This window comes from Schistocerca piceifrons, chromosome 1 (assembly GCF_021461385.2).
Source record: "Schistocerca piceifrons isolate TAMUIC-IGC-003096 chromosome 1, iqSchPice1.1, whole genome shotgun sequence".
NCBI classification, from domain to species: domain Eukaryota; kingdom Metazoa; phylum Arthropoda; class Insecta; order Orthoptera; family Acrididae; genus Schistocerca; species Schistocerca piceifrons.
In genome coordinates this window covers 628,188,021-628,212,054 of record NC_060138.1, presented here as the reverse complement: position 1 = coordinate 628,212,054, position 24,034 = coordinate 628,188,021, and the positions used below count along the sequence as shown (strand labels likewise).

Below are 24,034 nucleotides of genomic sequence, written 5' to 3'. Positions count from 1 at the left end.
GCCAGCCAGGGAGTTCCACAGGTTTAGCAGCCAGCTGAATCAGTAATGTTTTCCGCTAGTATCACCGGTTTTAAGAGTGATCTGAGACCTGTGCTGTGCTGGATCAACATTTTGGCGATGGGTTCGTCTTTCAATGCTGAAGCTCTGCCCTCACAATGGAGACGACGGTACGGGACTGAGTCACTTGGGACGAGACAAATTAGAGATCCGTGAAACGTAAAGCTTGTACAGAGAAGTCAATCAGAGCGACTAATGAATCCATAAATTTTGATGCTGGAATTTTGCAATTGCTCAAATACACTTACGCCAATGATTGTTAATTCTAACGGACGTTATCTGGTCAATTCACATCGTCGTCTGATAAATCTTAAAACAATGTTACACGAGTGAATTGCTAGTCACCCAGCACGTTTCCCTGTTGTACTTCTATGGGCAGGAGGAGAGGTAGTTCCGCCGCGGGAACGGGAGCGCGGCGCCGTGGCTGGGCTATGGCATGGGGTGCGGCGCCAGCGCCGTCTGCTCGTCGCGCGTGTCCGCTGTGCTCGACTCCAGCCGCTGCTGCTCCTCGGAGCACTTCTTCCGGGACAGCTGCCTCACCCAGGTAACGCCTTCCTCTGTACGCACTCTCGCCCGAGGGGTCGCATCGTAGCTGAAAGTGCGTCATACTCTGCCTCATACACTGTTTTTCGAATTTTTATTTTTACAGTTATAAATTTCACTATACAGGTTGTCTGACAACTACAGCTACAAACGACAGGGGCAAGAAAAGTACAATGAACAATCAAATAATTCTAATGTACATAGGTCACTATTCACGTCTAAGGCTACGTTTATTTCGAAACACCTTAAGTCAGACGTCAGTTGCTAATGATAAACTGCCCTGGCTTCATTTTATCATCATTTGGGATGCAGAAGTCCTGGTAAATAGCGTTCGGCAATTGGTTGTGGCTCGTTAACCATTGGTCTCCCAGGTCCCGACTTGAATCCTTTCTAATTTTTTTTCTTTTTGGGTGGGGTATTTAATAGCTTTGAAATATGCCAGCTCTACTGATAGGGTCGACGACCTCTCGGAATGCAATGTGGATGATTGTCACTGCATGCGAAACACGCCTGCGATTTTTGACTGTGTACTGCCATCCATGATACGTGCTGAAGTCTGCCTTCACATGTGGCCACGTGCACCACTTGTTGTAATGTGTTTGTCCTCAAGGGCATGTATGCGGTTTGGATGATAGGCGACTCTGTTGTAAGTTGTTCATGTGTTCATGCACTCATAATATGTCGTATCGGGAAAACTACTGGTCTTCAGACCTGTGTCTGACAGAATTACTTGCTTGTTTCATTGTGATTGACTCGCCGCTTTCGTTTGTGCCTACATTAGCTAAACACCCTATTTAAATGTCGATATACTCGAGACCTATCATGACATCGTGCCACGGCCGGGGTGGCCGAGCGGTTATAGGCGCTACAGTCTGGAACCGCGTGACCGCTACGGTCGCAGGTTCGAATCCTGCCTCGGGCATGGATGTGTGTGATGTCCTTAGGTTAGTTAGTTTTAAGTAGTTCTAAGTTCTAGGGGACTGATGACCTGAGCAGTTAAGTCCCATAGTGCTCAGAGCCATTTGAACCATTTTGACATCGTGCACTAGTTGATCAATAATTTATAACCCTTAAATCCAGCTATGTGAATCTAATATAGCAATGTGATCCTGACCATGTTCCCTTAACCGCTCCACTGCGTCATTGTAGACTAAACCCCGTAAAAATGTGGTTGACCAGTATGTATACATTTCTCCACAATTATATGATAATGAATCTTCTGCAAAAACATATTCTGAAATTAGGCTCATATTAGCACTTTGTAACCAACGTTATGCTGTTCGATTTTTAATAGCCACGCGGAATTGTAGTATGTCGGTATAATCTGTAAAAAAAAAATTCTTAGACGAATAGTCTCTCTAAGAAAGGACAGGAGAAACTGAATACTCTGAACTTCCTCAGAAAAACCGTTACTCCAGAGACTGATTAAGGAGTCTTTGTGAACTGAAATTATAAGTTTGTGAGTAATGCATTCAAGACGTAAATGTCGAGACACGTATCATAAACTATGGTTGTTTGAATGTGGTTTCTCATGTGTTAGTGTAAGGATTTTAAAATTTTGTAACTTATTATCAAAGGTCCGACGAAAGAATTGCAACGAAGACATTTGACCTGATAGTTTGATCCTAATTTTCCTTCGTTCCTTAGGGTGTGTAGGACACAATATATGTCGTGTGGGCAAGTCTTAGTCCTTGGTCCACGCTTCTGGATGTCGTCACTGTCTACGATTGATCAATAACTACCCAACTGGCCAGTTATGTTTTAAAGTTGTTGTGAATCGTTTATCCAGTAACGAAAATTAAATCCACGTATTAAGTCATTACGAGTTTCAGGATGTCTACAACCCATAACTGGTGTTAGCATTACATATTATAAAGATATTGTTGTGCATTAACGCTTATATGAATCTCTCAGATCGTCCATATGTTCGTAGTACGTCCACCCCCATCATAAAACTTCACGAATTGCTCGGCCACAAGGTGCTTATCCAGGTTAATCTGTTATCCAGTCATGGTTTCATATGATCAAAGTGAAATTCGATAGTGGAATCTGATATGTCGAAACTGCTAATATTATAAAAATAATTTTTAGTGCGGGTGGGTGAATAATCGATTCATATCAGTTTCCAAATGAATCGCAGCTAGACTCACCGCAAATCTTTCAAGGGTCATTTCTCGTAGTTCACCCAATACATGAAAATACCTTATCAGTCTCTGTAAATTCACATCAGTAATTTCTGTCCTACTGTCAAACAAGTAGCTTAATGCGACGTACAAACAACAAATGCGGATTGAACCACCGCTTCTTTCCGCGTAGTCGTTGTGAGCGGCACGACTAAAGGGACAACATGCCTACCTTTCGTGCCAACCGCTTTATGTTTTATCATGTATTTTCCTGTTTTAGTGATTCAACCAGAATTTATGGTATCCGAACGGTATGTACGGTCTGAGTCTGATATTAACAAGCAGTTCACTGGCATGGGCAATTTATTGCTATGTTTTTAAATTTTATGTTTCAAACAAGCAGTGAATTAAATTCTATTGTGAAGGCGTGCCAGTGCCTTTCGATAGTAAATGGAACAGCATCATTTATTCGGACCTTTACTCGACGAAAGAGTATGCATGCAATTGACGGAAGAGGAATCTGTAAACTGTTGACGGCGTTTCACTACAATGATGAAAATGACCCGTCGTTCTGAAGTCCCAACCTAAGTCGTTACATCTTATATGGTTTTGTTTATAATCAGCCGGTTGCACCCCCCTTATGGCCCTGGGTGATAACGTTGATATCGGGAAACATCCCCACAAATTTTGTAAAAGTTCCGAAAAAACGTCGTCGTTCCCAAACTTCTTAACGCCTGGGGTGCGTGTGGCGGCAGCACATCATCTCTACCGTGAATTGGAGTGTTCCAGCCAAAGGTACCGCAGATGATCTACTTTTGCAAATCTTAGGATGGGCAATATATTCTTCTTATATATCAATGCTGGTGTCATATTTAATGTTTTCCCCACCTGAAGATGGCAAAACAAGTCTGTTTGTCGAATTGTCGTGGAGAACTTCCGACCTGTCCCTGGCGGACACCAAAGAATTCTACGAATATTTTTGCTGTCGCTTCATACTGACAGTACACTTAGCTTTTACATTTGGCGCCTTTTGCTGTGAAAATATTGGTGAACTTCATACTCTTCTTTTCATGAGCTACTGAATGTCTTGATGAAAGTACATTGTTCTTTAGCTGTGTCAGTATGTCGACGGCCAAGAAGATTAAACGCAAATAAAAAACTCGTATCTTTTGGTACTGACACTTCTAAAACGTCTTGCGTCTCAGTCGTTAGACTGTTTATTAAAGAAGTGGGATTGTCTGTGTGATGCAGATTACACCACTGTATGTTACATCCATGTAAGCAGAGACTGAGAGAAGTAGCAAAATGGCTCTGAGCACTATGGGACTCAACATCTGAGGTCATCAGTCCCCTAGAACTTAGAAGTACTTAAACCTAATTAATCTAAGGATATCACGCACATCCATGCCCGAGGCAGGATTCGAATCTGCGACCGTAGCGGTCGCGCGGTTCCAGAGTGAAGTGCCTAGTACCGCTCGGCCACACACCGGCCGGCGACGCAGCAAATCAACGTGTGTAACGTAAGGACTAGTTAGTATTTTTTCCCCTTTTTTGAGTGATCAACAATGACAGAGGAGACAGTACATTTACATTTTCATTCAGATTTCAAAAGCAACATATCGTGATCTAGCTAGCAGCTACATTAATGTAAGAACTCCAATAACCACTCATAAAAATTTATATTTATTTTTTTAGACATTATTTTCGAATCTTAGCTTTTTCTTCAGATACTCTCAGAACTAAGCAACCGAAACGCCTCGTTATTAATAAACACACGGTTAGGTAATTAACTGCGCTGGTTAGGTAATTAACTGCAATGTTTTTTTTTAGTGTAACAGCTTCTCATGCAGTCATGAAAATAGCCAGTAGGCTTATCTCAGTATAAAAACTGTTCTGTACAGGTAATTGAGACTTTGTGCTCCGAAATGCTTTTACAACCACTATGGTGTCCTTCAAAACCAGTCGTCTATACCGTGCGTGTTCCTTAGCGAGTGGGGGGGGGGGGGGGGGCGATATCGGTGTTGGATCCTGACCGAGTCGGTATGAAATATCAATCGGAAGAGTGAGGTCGGGCGCGCAGTCGCTGCGCCGGTCGAGGCGGGCACCCAGGTTTACTGGCCGCGGCCTTTATTGTCCTCATTAATTCCGACAGCGCCCCTCTGCACGGGCCGTGCGGCGCTCGCCTGGCCACGGGAGGGCCTGCGGGAAAACTCTGAGAGCTCACTGGCCTCGACGCCGCTACTGTCAAGCGGAAATGCTGAACTCTGTTTCCAAATTCGTAGATACAAGTAAACACATCGTTGTTAACGGAAAAAATAGCGCAAATGTAAACGTAGTTTCGAAAGGACCCCCAAGGAAGTTTAACTCCGCTACTGCTATTTACATTTTATCTGAATAATCTAGTGGATAACGTCGGACGCTCCGATCGGCTATTCGCGGACAATGCTGTTGTCTTTAGGAAGGTTGCAACGCTAGAAGACTTTGGAGCAGTGGTCGTCAAACTGCGGCTCGGGTATTCGTACGGCCCGCGCTTCTCAGCCATATTTTATAATAATATGCATTTAGCGACTAACAACGAAATCCATAAACGTCAACTAACGTTAAAAACTTCTTTGGAGTGTAGTTTTTCTGATGAGTAACAAATAAAAATACTTTCAGACACAGTAATATTTTAAGATGGGCTTAATTTTAATTGTTGGTGAATTCGGCCTCGAGCTAAGTAAAGTTGGCCTTTAACTCAAAGGCAGAGCGGTATGTGGCGCGTCCGCTGCGGATTTAGGAGGTGTAAGAGGAGGGACTTTTATTCTTTATCTTCCAGTGTTCACAACCTACGAGCGAGCGCGAATCGTACCGATCAGTTGCTATGATACAAACTTTGAAATGGAAGTAACATGCATTCGTGAATGCACGTTATAGAAACGGTCTTCCTCAGATGGATTGCATAGTTGTATCAAGGTCTGTGAAATTAAATTACGGCTGTTGTAATACAACGCAGTGCGTAGAAGCAAAATGGCATTCGAAACATTTAACAAATATTTGTGATCGTGTCTCGTATTGGATAATACATTTAAATACCAATTAATCCTCCGCTCACACAGGCAAAACAGCAATAGTTCCTTCAGGCAATTGCCGTGTCACAGCTCTTAGATTGCTGACGGTGGCAGCAAACTCAGAGAGGGACCAGTGGACACCAAGTGTACCAAATGGTTCAAATGGTTCTGAGCACTATGGGACTTAACATCTGTGGTCATCAGTCCCCTAGAACTTAGAACTACTTAAACCTAACTAACCTAAGGACATCACACACATCCATGCCCGAGACAGGATTCGAACCTGCGACCGTAGTGGTCACGCGGTTCTAGACTGGAGCGCCTAGAACCGCACGGCCACACCGGCCGGCTGTTCCAATTGCCGCCGACGTGTAACGATCGGTACTTGAGAGATAGTCACCAAATTAACAGCGGCCTTACTATAGCTAGACTATTTGGGGCTCTTAACATAGTAAAAATAGTAACAGTATGTATGAGGCTCGAGGTGCCGACCATAAATTCAGTATTGGCTCTTGAGCAAAAACGTTTGACGAGCACTGCTGTAGAGAAACATAAGAAGATGTGCAGAGGATCGACGACCGGTGCTAGGACTGGCAGTCGACCCTGAACCTAAACAAATGGTATGTACTGCGTGTAAATAGGTGAACACATCCAGTACTGATATCTTGGATTGTCGGATGTTCTGCCGGATATCAGCGTCGTTCCTGCACGATATTTCGGTAACGTAGCTCGTAACCTTCATCAGGTGCGACCTGAGACTGCTCCACGAATCGACCTGGTCCAGTATTTATGTCTGTGGCCTTCCCCCTCCACTGGCGGTCGCAGACGTTCACTCTGCAGTCCGCACCCGCTTGCTGCGGCCTGCTGGAGCACTGCCGTTCCGTTTTCGGTCCGCTGCGGTTCTGGATGCTCCCTCTGCGGTCCGTGCCCGTCGGACCCGCTTCTGGACGTTCCATCTTCGGTCTGGGGATCGTTTTCCATATCCGCGCCTTCAGTTCTTCTATTCATGGAGTGCTGCAGCTGTCCCCGTTGCTCCTTTAACAATTCCAGAGCAGGATGCCAGGCTCTACTTAGCTGGTACCCCACGTCACAATTCATGAGATTGTCAGTTACTTTTATCTATGTCGATACCCTTATAGCACTATCTCAGAAGCTGGGTGTCTGTGCTAGAATCTTGGTTTTATCATAATTTTTCGTCACCTGTCTTAATCGGATGTGCCTTTGTTGTTCCTTGCACCTGATATCCACTGTTATTGTCGTTTGGTCAATGTAGGACATGCCACATTCACAAGGTATATAGTAACTGTCTGGTTTCCGTAACCCCAGGTCGTCTTTAACATTCCCCACCAGTCCCCCGATCTTGCTGGATGGACAGAAAATACACTTGATGTTGTGTTTACGGAGGATCCTACTGATTCTGGTAGAAATAGAATCAGCATAGGGCAAATACGCCACCTTCTTTGATTCTTCTTGGTCCGCTTCTGGAACCTGTGTTGTAGTGACTCGTTGGAGTGCCATCTCAATTTGTTTGGTAGTACATCCATTTTTGCACAACACTGTTTTAAGATGCTCTATTTCTATTGGTAGACTCTCTTGGTCTGTCAGGCTACGTGTTCTATGGATCAATGCTTTAAGAACCCAGTTCTTCTGCGCAGGCTGGTGACAGCTGCTGGCCTGCAGACATAAATCATTGTGTGTTTGTTTTCGATGTACAGTGTGGCCAGTTGATCCATCTAATCCAGAAACCTACGTATGCAACAGCCAGGCACTTGAAAGATCATCTGTCTCCGTATGTGGGGAAATGCGTTCAGCACAACTGAAACTCAGACTTCCTGCAACGCCTCAACAACTACACATCACAGATTAGGACATCATGGTTAGTTTTGATGTGGTGTCGCTGTTCACTAGGGTTCCATTGAAAGACCCACTAGAATTGATTGCGGGAAAAATATGACAGTGCTTTGTTGGACCTGTTCAGGCATACACTGACCTCGACGTATTTCCTGTAGCCGGCCGACGTGACCGAGCGGTTCTAGGCGCTACAGTCTGGAACCGCACGACCACTGCGGTCGCAGGTTCGAATCCTGCCTCGGGCATGGATGTGTGTGTGTGATGTCCTTAGGTTACTTAGGTTTAAGTAGTTCTAATTTCTAGGGGACTGATGACCACATAAGTTAAGTCCCATAGTGCTCAGAACCATTTTACCATTTTTTTTCCTGTATGGGAACCAATATTACGAGCAAACTGAAGGTGAAGCTATGGGCAGCCAACTGTCTCCTATAGTTGTCAAAATGTTTATGGAGAGTTTTGAGAAGAGGGCATTAGAGACAGCCAGATATAAAATCACATAAATCACATACTTCTTCAGGTATGTGGACGACACCTTCGTTATCTGGCCTCATGGGAAGGACAGGCTCAAAGAGTTCCTTGAACATCTTAACTCTTGCCACGCAAATAACAAGTTCACCATAGAACTGGAGAAGAATGCCCAGTTGCCGTTTCTGGATTTACTAGTTAAAAGGAAAGCAGATGGATCAATTGACCACAGTGTGTATCGAAAACTAACACACAATGATTTATATCTGCAGGCCAGCAGCTGCAACCACCCTACGCAGAAGAATGGGCTTCTTAAGACATTGGTCCGTAGAGCACGTACCCTGACAGACCAAGAGAGTCCAGCAACGGAAATAGATCATCTTAAAACAGTGTTCTGCAAATGAGGATGTTGTTGTTGTTGTTGTTGTGGTCCTCAGTCCAGAGAATGGTTTGATACAGCTCTCCATGCTACTCTATCCTCTGCAAGGTTCTTCATCTCCCAGACCTACTACAACCTACATCCTTCTGAATCTGTTTAGTTTATTCATCTCTTGGTCTCCCTCTACGATTTTTACCCTCCACGCTGCGCTCCACTACTAAATTGGTGATCCCTTGATGCCTCAGAATACGTCCTGCCAACCTTCCCTTATTGTAGTCAGGTTGTGCCACAAATTTCGCTTCTCCCCAATTATGTTCAATACCTCCTCATTAGTATGTGATCTACCCATCTAATCCACAGCATTCTTCTGTAGCACCACATTTCGAAAGCTTCTATTCTCTTCTTGTCTAAACTATTTATCGCCCATGTTTCACTTCCATACTTGGCTACACTCCACACAAATACTTTCAGAAACAGCTTCCTGACACTTAAATCTATACTTGAGGTTAACAAATTTCTCTTCTTTAGAAACGATTTCCTTGCCATTGCCAGTCTACATTTTATATCCTCTCTACTTCGACCATCATCAGTTATTTGGCTCCCCAAATAGCAAAACACCTTTACTACTGTAAATGTCTCATTTCCTAATCTAATTCCCTCAGAATCACCTGATTTAATTCGACTACACTCCATTATCCTCGTTTTGCTTTTGTTGATGTTCATCTTATATCCTCCTTTCAAGATACTGTCCATTCCCTTCATCTGCTCTTCAAGGTCGTTGCTGTCTCTGATAGAATTACAATGTCATCGGCGAACCTTCTCCATGGATTTTAAATCCTACTCAGAATTTTTCTTTTGTTTCCTTTACTGCTCGACCAATATACAGATTGAATAACATCGGGGAGAGGCTACAACCCTGTCTCACTCCCTTCCCAACCACTGCTTCCCTTTCATGTCCCTCGACTCTTATAACTGCCATACGGTTTCTGTACAAAATGTACATAGCTTTTCGCTCCCTGTATTTTACCCCTGCCACCTTCATAATATGAGAGAGAATATTTCAGTCTACATTGTCAAAAGCTTTCTCTAAGTCTACAAATGCTAGAAACGTAGATTTGCCCTTCTTTAATCTATCTTCTAAGATAAGTCGTAGGGTCAGTATTGCCTCACGAGTCCCAACATTTCTACGGAATCCAGACTGATCTTCCCCGAGGTCGGCGTCTACTAGTTTTTCCTTCGTCTGGAAAGAATTCGTGTTAGTATTTTGCAGCCGTGCCTTATTAAACTGATAGTTCGGTAATTTTCACATCTGTCAACACCTGCTTTCATTAGGATTGGAATTATTATATTCTTCTTGAAGTCTGAGGGTATTTTTCCTGTCTCATACATCTTACTCATCAGATGGTAGAGTTTTGTCAGGACTTGCTCTTTCAAGGCTATCAGTAGTCTAATGGAATGTTGTCTACTCTCAGGGCCTTGTTTCGACTTAGATCTTTCAGTGCTCTGTCAGTCTCTTCACGCAGTATCATATCTCCCATTTCATCTTCATCTACATTCTCATCTATTTCCATTATATTGTCCTCAAGTACATCGCCCTTGTATAGACCCTCTATATGCTCCTTCCACCTTTCTGCTTTCCCTTCTTTGCTTAGAACTGGGTTTCCATTTGAGCACAATTGCAATAATGAGGGAACGCGTAACAACATAAAAATGTCAATAATGTTATCGCATACCTGTTATGGGCATCAGTGGCCAGGAACTACGAATTTAGTGAGGTGTTCCTGATAAACCATTACGAATTTGTAATCTCCGTCTGCTTGCGATTGGAAGTCGATGAGATCAACTTGACATCTGGAAGTTAGCTCCTTGAACAGCATTGGCTTCACTGCCATTTTTTTTTTGACGTAAACAAGGCTCACCAAACTAAGATACATTTGGAATCTCTGTATCTTATATTACAGAACTTGGACTTCAAGCGTTTCATCATCCTGGCTTCACTGCTATTTTTTTTTTTTGACGTAAACAAAGCTCACCAAACTAAGATACATTTGGAATCTCTGTATCTTATATTACAGAACTTGGACTTCAAGCGTTTCATCATTCTGTCGCGTCCACCGTGGCCAGTCATTACATGAGTATCATGCAGAAAATCATACAGTTCTTCACCATAAACATAGTATTTAATATTACCTTTTTCAGTTACAGGTTGTAACAATTTGGTTACTCCATTTGAAACATTCCCTTCGAAAAATTAAGAATGACTTTGCTGATAAACCTCTTACGTTATTTGATTTTCAAACAGCTGAGCAAAACTGAACATACTCAGACATTTCTCTCTTTACTTATTCTTATCAACACTAAACTGACACACAATATTTTTAGCGCAACGCAATCTGACTTTGAATAATCCCTACAAAAGAATGGCCCTGACTAACAACAACCTATACCTTTCGTGAATCACTTACCTCACAAAAATCTTCGTTACTCGAGCTACTGCAATACAGCGAGCGCGAATATTGCCAGCTAAGTATAAGATTCTAACTAGTGAAGGCACTACCTACTGATAGGCATAGTTAGCAAATGAAAGATTTTGTTGGAGAACAAACAATGTATTTACCTTAATAATGTTCAAAAGGTTCATGACATCCAGTTTTACAAATTTTCCTTTTTCTGTCGGACACACGTCCAGATCGTCCGCTCTGAAAACTCTGCCATCTCTTTCCCCACATCCATCACTGCTGGCGGCACACCTCCAACTGCGCAACGCTAGGCGCTGTTCACATCCAGATGCCCAACACTACAATAGCGAATATTGCAACAATGCCAATTAGGCACAGACTGCACACAGCACAGCCAGTGATTTTCATACAAAGCGCTACGTGGCATTACCAACATAAAAATCTAAACAGCCTACTTACACATTCACTTTCAGCACTTCATATCTCTTCAAAACCTTGTTGTCGTTGCCGTCCCTCTTTCGTCCAGACTGTAGTGATTTAGCCTTGCTGATAGGTGACTCGTAATTTTCTTTGTCCATGAAGACAGAATTATAACTGAGATTTCCCCGTTCCACTCTAAGATGTTCGTAGAACTTCACTGTTTCAGCCATAGCTGCAATGATGTGAACCGTAACTGCACTACTGTCATCCATAACTGCACTGCTGTATAATGTAACAATAACGAGCTGACGACAATTACATTCATGCTGGTGCCTGGTAGCATTGTTTGACGCATCATTAATAACCCGGGAAAAACGATGGTACACCTTCACTTGTGGATAATATACTGTACAAATGGCTCTGAGCACTATGGGACTTAACATCTGAGGTCAGCAGTCCCCTAGAACTTAGAACTACTTAAACCTAAGGACATCACACACACCCATGCCCGAGGCAGGATTCGAATCTGCGACCGTAGCGGTCGCGCGGTAATATACTGCACGCTTTCCCTAGCAGAATACAGTGATGGTTCACCTTCACTAGTGGATGTAGTTTTTTCAGTTTATGGTAAGCTCTCACTGATCATTTTAGTGATGGTGTACACCCAATAGCGAAGGTTTATTTTCTCTAATCTTCCACTTCCACAATAACATCTATATGGGTGGTGTACTGTCCATGTTTGGGTGGTGTACTGTCCACGTACTGTACCGAAATGAGTAACACTTTGGGGAAACAGAAGTACACATCCTGAATCGTTGTAAATCACTACGTATTCATCTTGCTAAACGGCACCCAAATAACACTGTAAAGCGCGAGAACTAAGCACCGAAAAAGGGAGTGCGGGTTTGTAATAAGCGAATGGAGCTTGGATCCTCCCACACATAAATCCATTTGCCAGTGGGACAGAACTCTTCGAGAAACGGGAACTTTGATTTACAATGCTGGAAAACATCCTAAAATGCATGTGAGTGAAGAGACCGCGGAATGTGCACGCAAAGAATTAGCTAGAAACCCACGTAGATATATTTGAGAAGATAGTAATGAAATAGCCGTACCTCGTTCGACGGTGCGTCACATTATGCACAAACGTCTCCGGTTGGATTCTTACAGACACCAAATTGGGATCACATAATGCCTGAGGATTACCGCAGACGATGTGATTTTTGTGTTGAAATGTTGCAAAGCATAGACGAAAAAGCAGTGCTGCTCAGTGATGACTCTACCTTCCAAGTCTGTGGCAAAGTAACCCCACGTAATTGTCGAATATGGGCAAGTGAGACTCCAGGAGACATGACTGAGTACGAAAGGTAAAAGTAGTTGTGGTTCGTTCTTTTAAATGGGGTCTGTAGTGAGAGGGCGCACTTATCTCGACATATTGGCGAACTACGTAATTCCACAGATGTCCCCGACTTCATTTTACTACAGGATGGTGTCCTACCACACATACATGGGGATGTTATCACATTTCTCCATGAGACGTTTCCTGAGCGTTTTACCGGTTCAGAAATGGCTCTAAGCACTATGGGACTTAACATCTGAGGCCATCAGTCCCCTAGACTTAGAACTACTTAAACCCAACTAACCTAAGGACATCACACACATCCATGCCCGAGGCAGGATTCGAACCTGCGACCGTAGCAGCAGCGTGTTTCCGGACTGAAGCGCCTAGAACCGCCCGGTCACAACGGCCGGCCATTGTACCGGATGGACTAGTCCAGTTCACTGGGCCCCATGGTCTCCCTTATTCCGCTGGATTTCAGTACATGGGGTTTTTATCAAGGACAATGTTTACAGAACAATTAACCACAAAATAAACAATAGTGAAATAGCAAATGAGAAATCATGTCCGCAAAAATGTACTAAGCCATTTGTCACAGACATTAGCTACACGTTTTGAGATAATCACAAACGCTAATCTCCGTTTATATAGCTAGTTTTATTCCTGATTTTACAAATATGCTAAAATATGTTAATTTCACAATTTTCCAGACGGTAAATAGTAAACCATTGATTATTGCACAGGAGATGGTGAATCATCTATGGGCAAAAGGAATAGTTGTTTCTTATACAAGGTGGTATTTTCATACAATTTTTTTCACGCAAACATGAACTCAAAACAGCTACAGTATCCAAAAGACGGTTGACTCTTACATATTCTAAGTAGGTTTTCTGGAGGTATACGGCGTCTTTTTACGAAAGAGACACGTCAGAGACACTTTCTCATGTAAACCCCCTTTATGTTCTTCCTTGGGTGCGTTATGTACCATTTAATACTTAAAATTGCTGTTAACACTTTGTACAGGGTGATTCAAGTGCCCCTACTGCTGGGATTTACGCAACCCGCAACGCCATCAAATACTGTGTGCAAGATTTTCAAATTCTCTTGCTCGTTACTGGCAAACTATTAGTCCTACGGAAAAAATGAACAGGACCTATCAGTAAGAAATTTAATGTAGTTAAATTCTGTATCAGGACGCGATTTCTCTAGAGGCTGTAGTTTTCGAATTATTCAAGAAAAATAGACAAAAAACGTACAAAAGTGATCTTCAGACGTGTTTTTCTTGAATAACTCGAGAACCGTAAAATTTAACTACATTAAATTTCCTACGAAAAGGTCATGTTCACTTTTTTTTGTAGGACTAATAGTTTTTATGTAGCGAGTGAGATAAAATGAAACCTTGTGTATGGTACTTGAAGGCATTGTGGGTGCATGAAACCCAGCGTTAGAGGCAGCTGAATCACGCGGTGTACACAAGCAATATTCTAGTGTGGGTTTTTAAACGATTTATAAGGAAATTCTTTCAAATTTGTAAGTTGTATAAGGATGCAGCATAAACGACCGTGCAGGGGACAGAAGTTGCGTGCTGGTGGCCCCAGCTGTTGCGGGTGACGGTCTTATGGCAGCTAAATGCGGCGTTGCGTGTTGCAGGGCGATGAAGACGCAGCCCTTCACGAGCGGTCCGCAGCAGAGGACTGTGATGGAGTCACTGATGGCCTTGACACCTTCTCGGACATGGGCAGCACTGCCCTGCTGGTGAGTAGCTCATGTACTCTAAGCTACCTGTTTCCCATAAAGCCTCATCATATGGATAAGATCACAGGTTTACGAAAGAGAATAATCCTTTCTGTCTTTTTGATAAATTTTCATCTTACACGACCTACCTTTTAAATTCCAGGTCCATTTTCTAGTGTTACTGTTTCAGAGATGTTATATATATGTTATCTGGTGCTCTAAGACACAAAGAGTCTACCCTGATGATGTGATGTCTCTGGAAAGACGTCTTAAAACCGTCACAAGCTGTTGTAAATGTTTGTTGACAGTTACGTGAATATGGTTTCAACGGTTTTATGGGTTCAGACATTTATCGAGAATTACTTTGCGCTTTTAACGCTCATGAATTGTTCACTTAATGTCAACGAATTGAACTGTATTGCAGAAACGTGAAGGCTGATACAGTGAACTCCTGTATCTTGCCTGCACATTTGATGCCAACGTACAGTCCTTCCAAATTGTCCTGATAAAAATTGTCAGGCTGGTGGCGATATCGAAACTAGTAGAAAATAATAAGTTTCTGGAAATTTTAAGATATTTATGAATCACTAATGAGCTGTGGAGCATTGCCCACAGAAATATGTATTATATGATTTAGTTTGAAGTTTAAATACATATTTTCTCACTACGACACCTTAAAAATAGGGTACTATTTGCTACACAGCCAATAAGATGGTCGTCGCCCTCACACATGTTGCCTGTCATATGTAACAAATATATACTGGATGGATGACCACGACAGTCTATCTTTCTTAGCCACCCCCCATGCCTGGCCTTCTAGTCACCAAGTTTGCCTTAGTTTTTATTTCTACGTCTCAATGAAGTCATGTTTTGCGATAGATGTCTCGGAAATGAGAGAATCAGGAGCAAGAAATAACATTTTCTCACAGTGCATAAGGACAGTTAGCTGAAGCAGTTTCACTGTGTACAGTGCTGCGCTGTAGTATCGAATACAGCCCGTTGTGGAAATTCGTGTCGAGGGCCTCGGCTCTGGTGGTAGTCGATACAGGGAATGAGGACGGAAGGGGGAGACCGATACGCCGCCGTGGCCTGCCTTTCTTTCACTTCCGCCGTCCTTGAGATTTCGGTGCCACGGTGATTAGCTAGGCGGCCTGCCGACGCGTTTTATTCTCTCGCGTGAAACATGAACCTTCGGTCCTGACCATGCTCAAAGCATTTATTCCTTCTGCTTCTGTGCCGAGTCTTGCGTTCCGCTGTAGACAGATACCATCTACATGATTCCATCTTCAGTCCCTAGCAGTGGCTGTTGCTTTGTAAGAGCACAAGAGCGAATGAACACCCTAACTTTTGACATCTTGCAGATTTATTGCTTATTTTTCTTTGAATGTTGTTCAACGCAATGTAGATGCGGTAAACTGAAATACATGGCACTAAATCTACAGCTATATACTACGTTGCTTCTTCTCTGGACTCCCTGAAATTTGACATCAGGGTCGTGAGCACGCCTTGGCTTAGGCACGTTTTAAGGAATTTCTGTCCATGCGCAACCGGCGTGACGTAATAGCCTTACGGACCAAATACATACGGAATTGATCAACAATGTGCACTGATGACGGTGTGCGCAGCTAGCCCTTACACTGACCTACAAGTTTATGTCATGCCACCAGATGGTAGCACACCGCAGCAAACGTTTGTCCGTCTGGCTTAAATCCTGATAGACGGTAGCGCTCTCCTCAGATATGCCAGTTCACTCGCTATATACTGAAATTAGTGTTTGTTATATTGCTACTGGAACTTTTTCCCAAGTAAGATATAGTTCTCTACTTCTGGATTCTCAATATGAGAAAATTCAGTCCAAATTTGTATTTCCATTTAGAATAAGGGAAGAATTTGCAACATCATAGCAACTTCTACTTTCGCTTCCTATAACTTTATACTCAGTATATGGTATACTGATAGGAAAACCTGTTTTGTGGGGACTCTGAATGAGATATAGTATATTAAGTTATGGATTTTATCATACTGTAATCCATTTGAGGTGCTGAGAACCATAAGGCACATCATCGTCGATTGTGAGACTGTAGCATGTGTTCATGCTACTGACATCAGTTGGTCATATGTGGGTCAGGTTTATCTGTGGTGTAGGAAAGCATGGTATTAATGAACAGTCACGAAAAGCTGTCTCGCTGATTTGTCTGATATTCACTTAAATGTTGGATCAACGACGCTGTGCTTTTTGCCCTTACCGTTCTCAGCGCCTTATTTGTACTCCGGTCAAGCGAACATGTTGGTAGATATTAGTACTTGGAAATAGAAATGGCGTGTGGCTAGGGCCACCCGTCGGCTAGACCGTTCGCCAGGAGCAAGTCATTCGAGTTGACGCCACTTCGGCGATTTGCGTGTCGATGGGGATGAAATGATAATGATAAGGACTATACAACACCCAGTCCCTGAGCGGAGAAAATCTCCCACCCAGCCAGGAATCGAACTCAGCTACCAAGTGCGGACAATATTAGTGCTTGAATTTAATCATTTACACAAACGGCAGCTAGTGTTAGGAGTTGGTTGTTTACCGTACAGGAATTGGCATTCGTGTGTTGTGTCATCATGAACTCTGTTCAATCTGTTTTAATGGCAAACAGAAAAGAAAATTATCAGGAAAAGTTAGCTGCGAATGATCTAGGGCCTCCCAGGCCAGATCCACTGGCTGCGTAAGTGACGAAATAAAAAAAAACCGTGACTACAAGCGAATATTTAACAAACACGTGTAGAATAAGTGTAAGTTGTTGCGTGGGTACAACGTAAAAATGTGTAATTTTCAGCCTGTTAGGGAACTTATACATTTATCCGAAAAAATAAAAAAAGCACGAAAATTCCTATTTAAATACTTACTTTCCGTGTCCGGAACTAGACTTCAGACTTCCAAAAATCAGCAGCCAATATGGCCTTGTCATTTGCCTCCCGTAAGTCATTCATTGTGCAGGGCTGGTCTAAATATGGACAGATAAGCAGGTGTTGAGGATCCTGGACAGAACCACACAGACAGAGAGTGTTCTCATTCTCTTTTAGGAAACCCCATTGCTGCAGGTTTGTCTTCCACTTCGGCACTTCTACCCTCATACGGTTTAGGGTTCTCTAGACTGTGTACGGTAGGTCTCCACCAGGCGCCAGTTCTACTTTTACATCTTTATGGGGGTTTCTCAGGTAGATTTCCCACCTTTTCAAACGATTCTCTGCAGCCGACCCTTCCAGGACTCGGGTACGTGACAGGAAACTCTCCCTCGGACAAAGCCGTCGGTCAGCAGGCTGGTGTCCATATAAAGGGTGACGCTTGTCCTTTTCTTGCTTGGTTTTTTCGGCTTCGGCAGCGATGTCACGTCGTATGTTGGGCGGTGCGATCCCCGTGATTAAGTACATCTTGTACACTGGGGTTGGCCTCAAGCATCCGGTAACAATCCGTGCCATTTCATTCACCGCGACATCAACTTTTCTCGCAGACCATACTGGAGCGGCGTATCCCGCGGCTGACACACTGAGCGCAAGGGCTGAAGTTCTCAGGAGTTTTGGGTTTGCGCCCCAGGATCCGCTGGTTAGTTTCCTGATGATGTTGTTTCTAGTTGAGACTTTTTCCCTTGTGGCATTACAATGATGTTTATAGGTCAGTGTGCGATGCAACGTGACACCTAGATATTTGGGTGTTTTACAATGCTCGAGACGTTCGCCTTTCCATATTACATTTCATTCACGATTTGCCTCCCTGTTCTTTAAATGGAATGCACAGACCTGCGTCTTGGAAGGGTTCGGACTTAGGTGGTTTGCCCCATAAATGCAAAACGGAGAGTAGCGAAAGCTTAAACATTGTTTCGTTCTTGTCCTACACTGTACTTCCTTATGCACAAAACAGCATAGTTCCACAGAAACAATTCTTTCTTTGTTGAGACAAGTTATGCGTATTGTTATTATTATTATTATTACAATTATTATTACTGTTATTATTATTATTGTTGGCAGTGGCTGTAATTGTGTAAATATGTCGATAACCGTAACTGTTATACAGCAATTGCTATTCTCTTATTTATCTGAATCTAAAATTAGCGAACATCCGTAATGTATACTCACGAACCGCCACTGGTCCCTAGGTATAGCTCGAATGAATAAAGAATGTGACTTGCAACAGTGGCTACACTGTGCTACGAAGGAAAACACATGGAGATGATACACTGACGGAAAAAAAATCACAACACCAAAAAGTAATTAGTGTAGAGAAATAAAATTTCAAGAACACATTTTTCTAGATAACATTACCAGATCACAGATTAATGAAAATGAGAGATAAACCATTGTAAATGAGAAATGCTGGTACATTAATAACCGGCGTAACCGCCAGAATGTTGACTGCAAGCACGCAAACGTGCATGAATTGTGATGTACAGGTGCCGGATGACAGTTTGCGGGATAATGCGGAGATGGTTAATGCTGGTTTGAATGACGTTGAAGTTGTTTTCCACTTGGAGACAGATCTTGTGATCGAGCAGGTCAAGGCAGCGTGTCGACACTCTACAGAGCATGTTGAGTTACATCAGTGATATGTGGGCGAGAGTTGAAAAACACGCCCTGGAATGCTGTTCGTGAATGCCACTACAACAGATTGAATCACCAGATTTACGTACAATTTTGTACTCACGGATAGCCACGAGAATGCTCCTGCTATCAAACAAAATCGCATCTGAGACCATAACTCCAGGTGTAGGTCCGGTGTGCCAAGTACGTAGATAGGTTGGTTGCAGGCCCTCAACTAGTCTCCTAATCAACACACCGCCGTCACTGGCACCGAGGCAAAACCAGCTTTCATCAGAAAACATAACGGACTTCCACCCTGTCCTCAATTAGCTCTCCTTGACACCTCTGAAGCTACAAATCGCGATGGTTTGGGGTCAGTGGAGTACACGCTACAGGGCGTCTGGATCGGAGCTGACCTTGAAGCAACCGATTTGTAGCAATGCGTTGGCCACTGTGGTGGCAGCTGCTGCTCAAACTGCTGCTGCATTACTATGCGCCAGAACCATACGCCGAACACGATGATCTATTCTCTCGGTAGAGTCACGTGGCCGTCCGGAGCCCGATCTTCCTGTGACCGCTGCCAGCAATCATGTACAGTGGCTACATTCCCGCCACGTCTTTCTGCAGTATCGCAGAAGAAACATCCAGCTTCTAGCTACGCTATTACACGATCTAGTTCAAACTCAGTGAGGTATTGATAATGACGTCTTTGTAGTCTTAAATGCATTCTTGGCTAACATCAGTTTACCGCGTCCAAAGGTAACTGACGCTCACGACCGTCACAGCGAACGTTGCAGAGTGTATTTACAACAAGCCTCGTTTCCATCCTCAAAATGGCGGTACCAGCGCCACTCTTAGGCGACTGACGTGAAATCTGAATACACTTCGTGTTTCTGATGCAGGAGCAGGCCTACCAACTTTCGTTTACGTCGCACCGCTCCTTATTGGTATTGCGATTTTTTCCCGTCAGCGTAAAATATTCAAAAGAACAAAGTAACCATATGTAGTTCGTATTATTCATAAACCACTCTCCAAAGAAATAATGGAAAATGATGACCAAGTGCGCCTTGTGCGTACAGGACTTCTAGCAGTTCTTCAATGCACTGTTATTCACACTCTTCGCCGCGACCTACACTCACAAAAGCGTAATGTAACAATGAATGCAGCATATACACTACTGGCCATTAAAATTGCTACACTAAGAAGAAATGCAGATGATAAACTGGTAGTCATTGGACAAATATATTATACTACAACTGACATGTGATTACATTTTCACGCAATTTGGGTGCACGGATTCTGAGACATCAGTACCCAGAACAACCACCTCTGGCCGTAATAACGGCCTTGATACGCCTGGGCATTGAGTCGAACGGACCTTGGATGGCGTGTACAGGTATAGCTGAGCATGCAGCCTCAACACGATAACACAGTTCATCACGAGTAGTGACTGGCGTATTGTGACGAGCCAGTTGTTCGGCAACCATTGATCAGACGTTTTCAATTGGTGAGAGATCTGGACAATGTGCTGGCCAGGGCAGCAGTCGAACATTTTCTGTATCCAGAAAGGCCCGTACAGGACCTGCAACATGCGGTCGTGCATTATCCTGCTGAAATGTAGGGTTTCGCAGGGATCGAATGAAGGGTAGAACCACGGGTCGTAGCACATCTGAAATGTAACGTCCACTGTTCAAAGTGCCGTCAATGCGAACAAGAGGTGACCGAGACGTGTAACCAATGGCACCCTATACCATCACGCCGGGTGATACGCCAGTATGGCGATGACGAATACACGCTTCCAATTTGAGTTCACCGCGATGTCGCCAAACACGGATGCGACCATCATGATGCTGTAAACAGAACCTGAATTCATACGAAAAAATGACGTTTTGTCATTCGTGCACCCAAGTTCGTCGTTGAGTACACCATCGCAGGCGCTCCTGTCTGTGTTGCAGCGTCAAGGGTGACTGCAGCCATGGTCTCCGAGCTGATAGTCCGTGCTGCTGCAAACGTCGTCGAACTGTTCGTGCAGTTCGTTTTTGTCTTGCAAACGTCCCCATCTGTTGACTCAGGGATCGAGACGTGGCTGCACGATCCGTTACAACCATGCGGATAAGATGCCTGTCATCTCGACTGCTAGTGATACGAGGCCGTTGGGATCCAGCACAGCGTTCCGTATTACCCTCCTGAACCCACCGATTCCATATTCCGCTAACAGTCATTGGATCTCGACCAACGCTAGCAGCAATGTCGCGATACAGTAAACCGCAATCGCGAAAGGCTACAATCCGACCTTTATCAAAGTCGGAAACGTGATGGTACGCATTTCTCCTCTTTACACGGGGCATCACAACGTTTCACCAGGCAACGTCGGTCAACTGCTGTTTGTGTATGAGAAATCGGGTGGAAACTTTCCTCATGTCAGCACGTTGTAGGTGTCGCAACCGGCGCCAACCTTGTGTGAATGCTCTGAAAAGCTAATCATTTGCAATGACTCTTTCACTCTAGAAATTCCGTACCCTTAACTTTTGCACGAAATGGTACTACCAACTGAGCTATCTGGACACGCTTTACGGATTGGATCGAAACTTCAGTTTCATAACATCTATAACTTACTACTATAAGAGTACAGCCTTTTCCTTTAGTACTCTTCGGTTCTCGAAACACTGTGCTGGAGGAGAGAGAACGGTTCGGGAAAAATTTTTCCTCTGAGGGAGTCTCTTTCAAGGATGGATAAGTTTGAGGGAAGCACTGGAAGACTGGCAACTCGGGCGGTATTTCAGTGGCTCATTTAGTGAGAGCATTGCCCGAAAAAGGCGAGTCCTGGGTTCACGCCCCCTCCCTGTCACGGCACATGTCAGCTATCAGGAAGCTTTGTTTCGAAGCTGTTGAACAGTAGTAAAAAAAACCAGATGACGCAGTGATTAAGGCACTGGATTGGCGTTATGAGGGGGCAGTGACTGAGGGTGGAATTCAAATGACTGCTCAGAAAACCAGAATTCAATTACCCACGTTTTTTTTCTAAACCCATTTCCTTCCTCGTCCTTGTCTTCTCCGAGCGTGATTCTCCATCGTTGATATTACGTTAAACCCTAATAAACGTAAGGCTGTGCTTTCGGGTGTTCGGCTGAGGTTTTCGTTTCCATTTTGTGCACAATATTTCGACGACCGACTCAGTTTTCTTCTTGAGGTGCTGCAAACTCTCCTGTTACCACATAACTGTCGTCTGTGGATGGTTGGTGTCGTGCTGTTATTTAGAGCCCAATTCGACTCCCAGCGCCATCTACGCTCTTTTATTCATTGAGACACTCTTTGACCGTTTTCAGCTCTGGTCTGTGAGATGTCCTACGAGATCTTGATAAATTTAGTGCTCGAACCCAAGTCTTGTTTTAATTGAAACCACCGTCCCAATTTATTAAGACGTCGCCGGCCATCTCATCTACCACAGCTATCCTAGGAAGTTCTGGTCTTAAGTTAAATCAGTAAGTGGCTCGAAACAGCATATCTAGACACTCCGGGATGATGATGGCATTGAAACAGAGGATGACACGCGTAAAGCTGAAATACTAAACACCTTTTTCCAAAACTGTTTCACAGAGGAAGACCGCACTGCAGTTCCTTTTCTAAATCCTCGCACAAACGAAAAAATGGCTGACATCGAAATAAGTGTCCAAGGAATAGAAAAGCAACTGGAATCACTCAACACAGGAAAGTCCACTGGACCTGACGGGATACCAATTCGATTCTACACAGAATACGCGAAAGAACTCGCCCCTCTTCTAACAGCCGTGTACCGCAAGTCTCTAGAGGAACGGAAGGTTCCAAATGATTGGAAAAGAGCACAGGTAGTCCCAGTCTTCAAGATGGGTCGTTGAGCAAAACTATAGACCTGTATCTCTGACATCGATCTGTTGTAGAATTTTAGAACATGTTTTTTGCTCGCGTATCATGTCGTTTTTGGAAACCCAGATTCTACTCTGTAGGAATCAACATGGATTCCGGAAACAGCGATCGTGTGAGACCCAACTCGCTTTATTTGTTCATGAGACCCAGAAAACATTAGATAAAGGCTCCTAGGTAGATGCTATTTTCCTCGACTTCCGGAAGGCGTTCGATACAGTTCCGCACTGTCGCCTGATAAACAAAGTAAGAGCCTACGGAATATCAGACCAGCTGTGTGACTGGATTGAAGAGTTTTTAGCAGACAGAACACAGCATGTTGTTATCAATGGAGAGACGTCTACAGACGTTAAAGTAACCTCTGGCGTGCCACAGAGGAGTGTTATGGGACCATTGCTTTTCACAATATATATAAGTGACCTAGTAGATAGTGTCGGAAGTTCCATGCGGCTTTTCGCGGATGATGCTGTAGTATACAGAGAAGTTGCAGCATTAGAAAATTGTAGCGAAATGCAGGAAGATCTGCAGCGGATAGGCACTTGGTGCAGGGAGTGGTAACTGACCCTTAACATAGACAAATGTAATGTATTGCGAATACATAGAAAGAAGTATCCTTTCTTGTATGATTATATGATAGTGGGACAAACACTCGTAGCAGTTACTTCTGTAAAATATCTGAGAGTATGCGTGCGGAACGATTTGACGTGGAATGATCATATAAAATTAATTGCTGGTAAGGTGGGTGCCAGGTTGAGATTCATTCGGAGAGTCCTTAGAAAATGTAGTCCATCAACAAAGGAGGTGGCTTACAAAACACTCGTTCGACCTATACTTGAGTATTGCTCATCAGTGTGGGATCCGTACCAGATCGGGTTGACAGAGGAGATAGAGAAGATCCAAAGAAGAGCGGCACGTTTCGTCACAGGGTTATTTGGTAAGCGTGATAGCGTTACGGAGATGTTTAGAACGATGTGGCACTAAACCTGAAGAATAATTTATTGCCGGTCGGGGTGGCCGAGCGGTTCTAGGCGCTACAGTCTGGCTGGAACCGCGCGACTGCTACGGTCACAGGTTCGAATCCTGCCTCGGGCATGGATGTGTGTGATGTCCTTAGGTTAGCCGGCCGCGGTGGTCTAGCGGTTCTAGGCGCGCAG

At 43.7% G+C, this 24,034-nt stretch overlaps 1 protein-coding gene across 1 annotated transcript in view; it reads left to right on the top strand.

Moving 5' to 3' along the window:
• Nucleotides 1-493: 493 nt before the first annotated feature.
• LOC124758258 (calpain-9-like) overlaps nt 494-24,034 on the top strand; it is a 110,275-nt gene continuing 86,734 nt past the window's right edge. Inside the window, exons 1-2 of the mRNA XM_047249082.1 lie at nt 494-601; nt 14,337-14,441. Coding sequence (XP_047105038.1) covers nt 494-601; nt 14,337-14,441 — 213 coding nt within the window. The remainder of the gene's footprint in view (nt 602-14,336; nt 14,442-24,034) is intronic.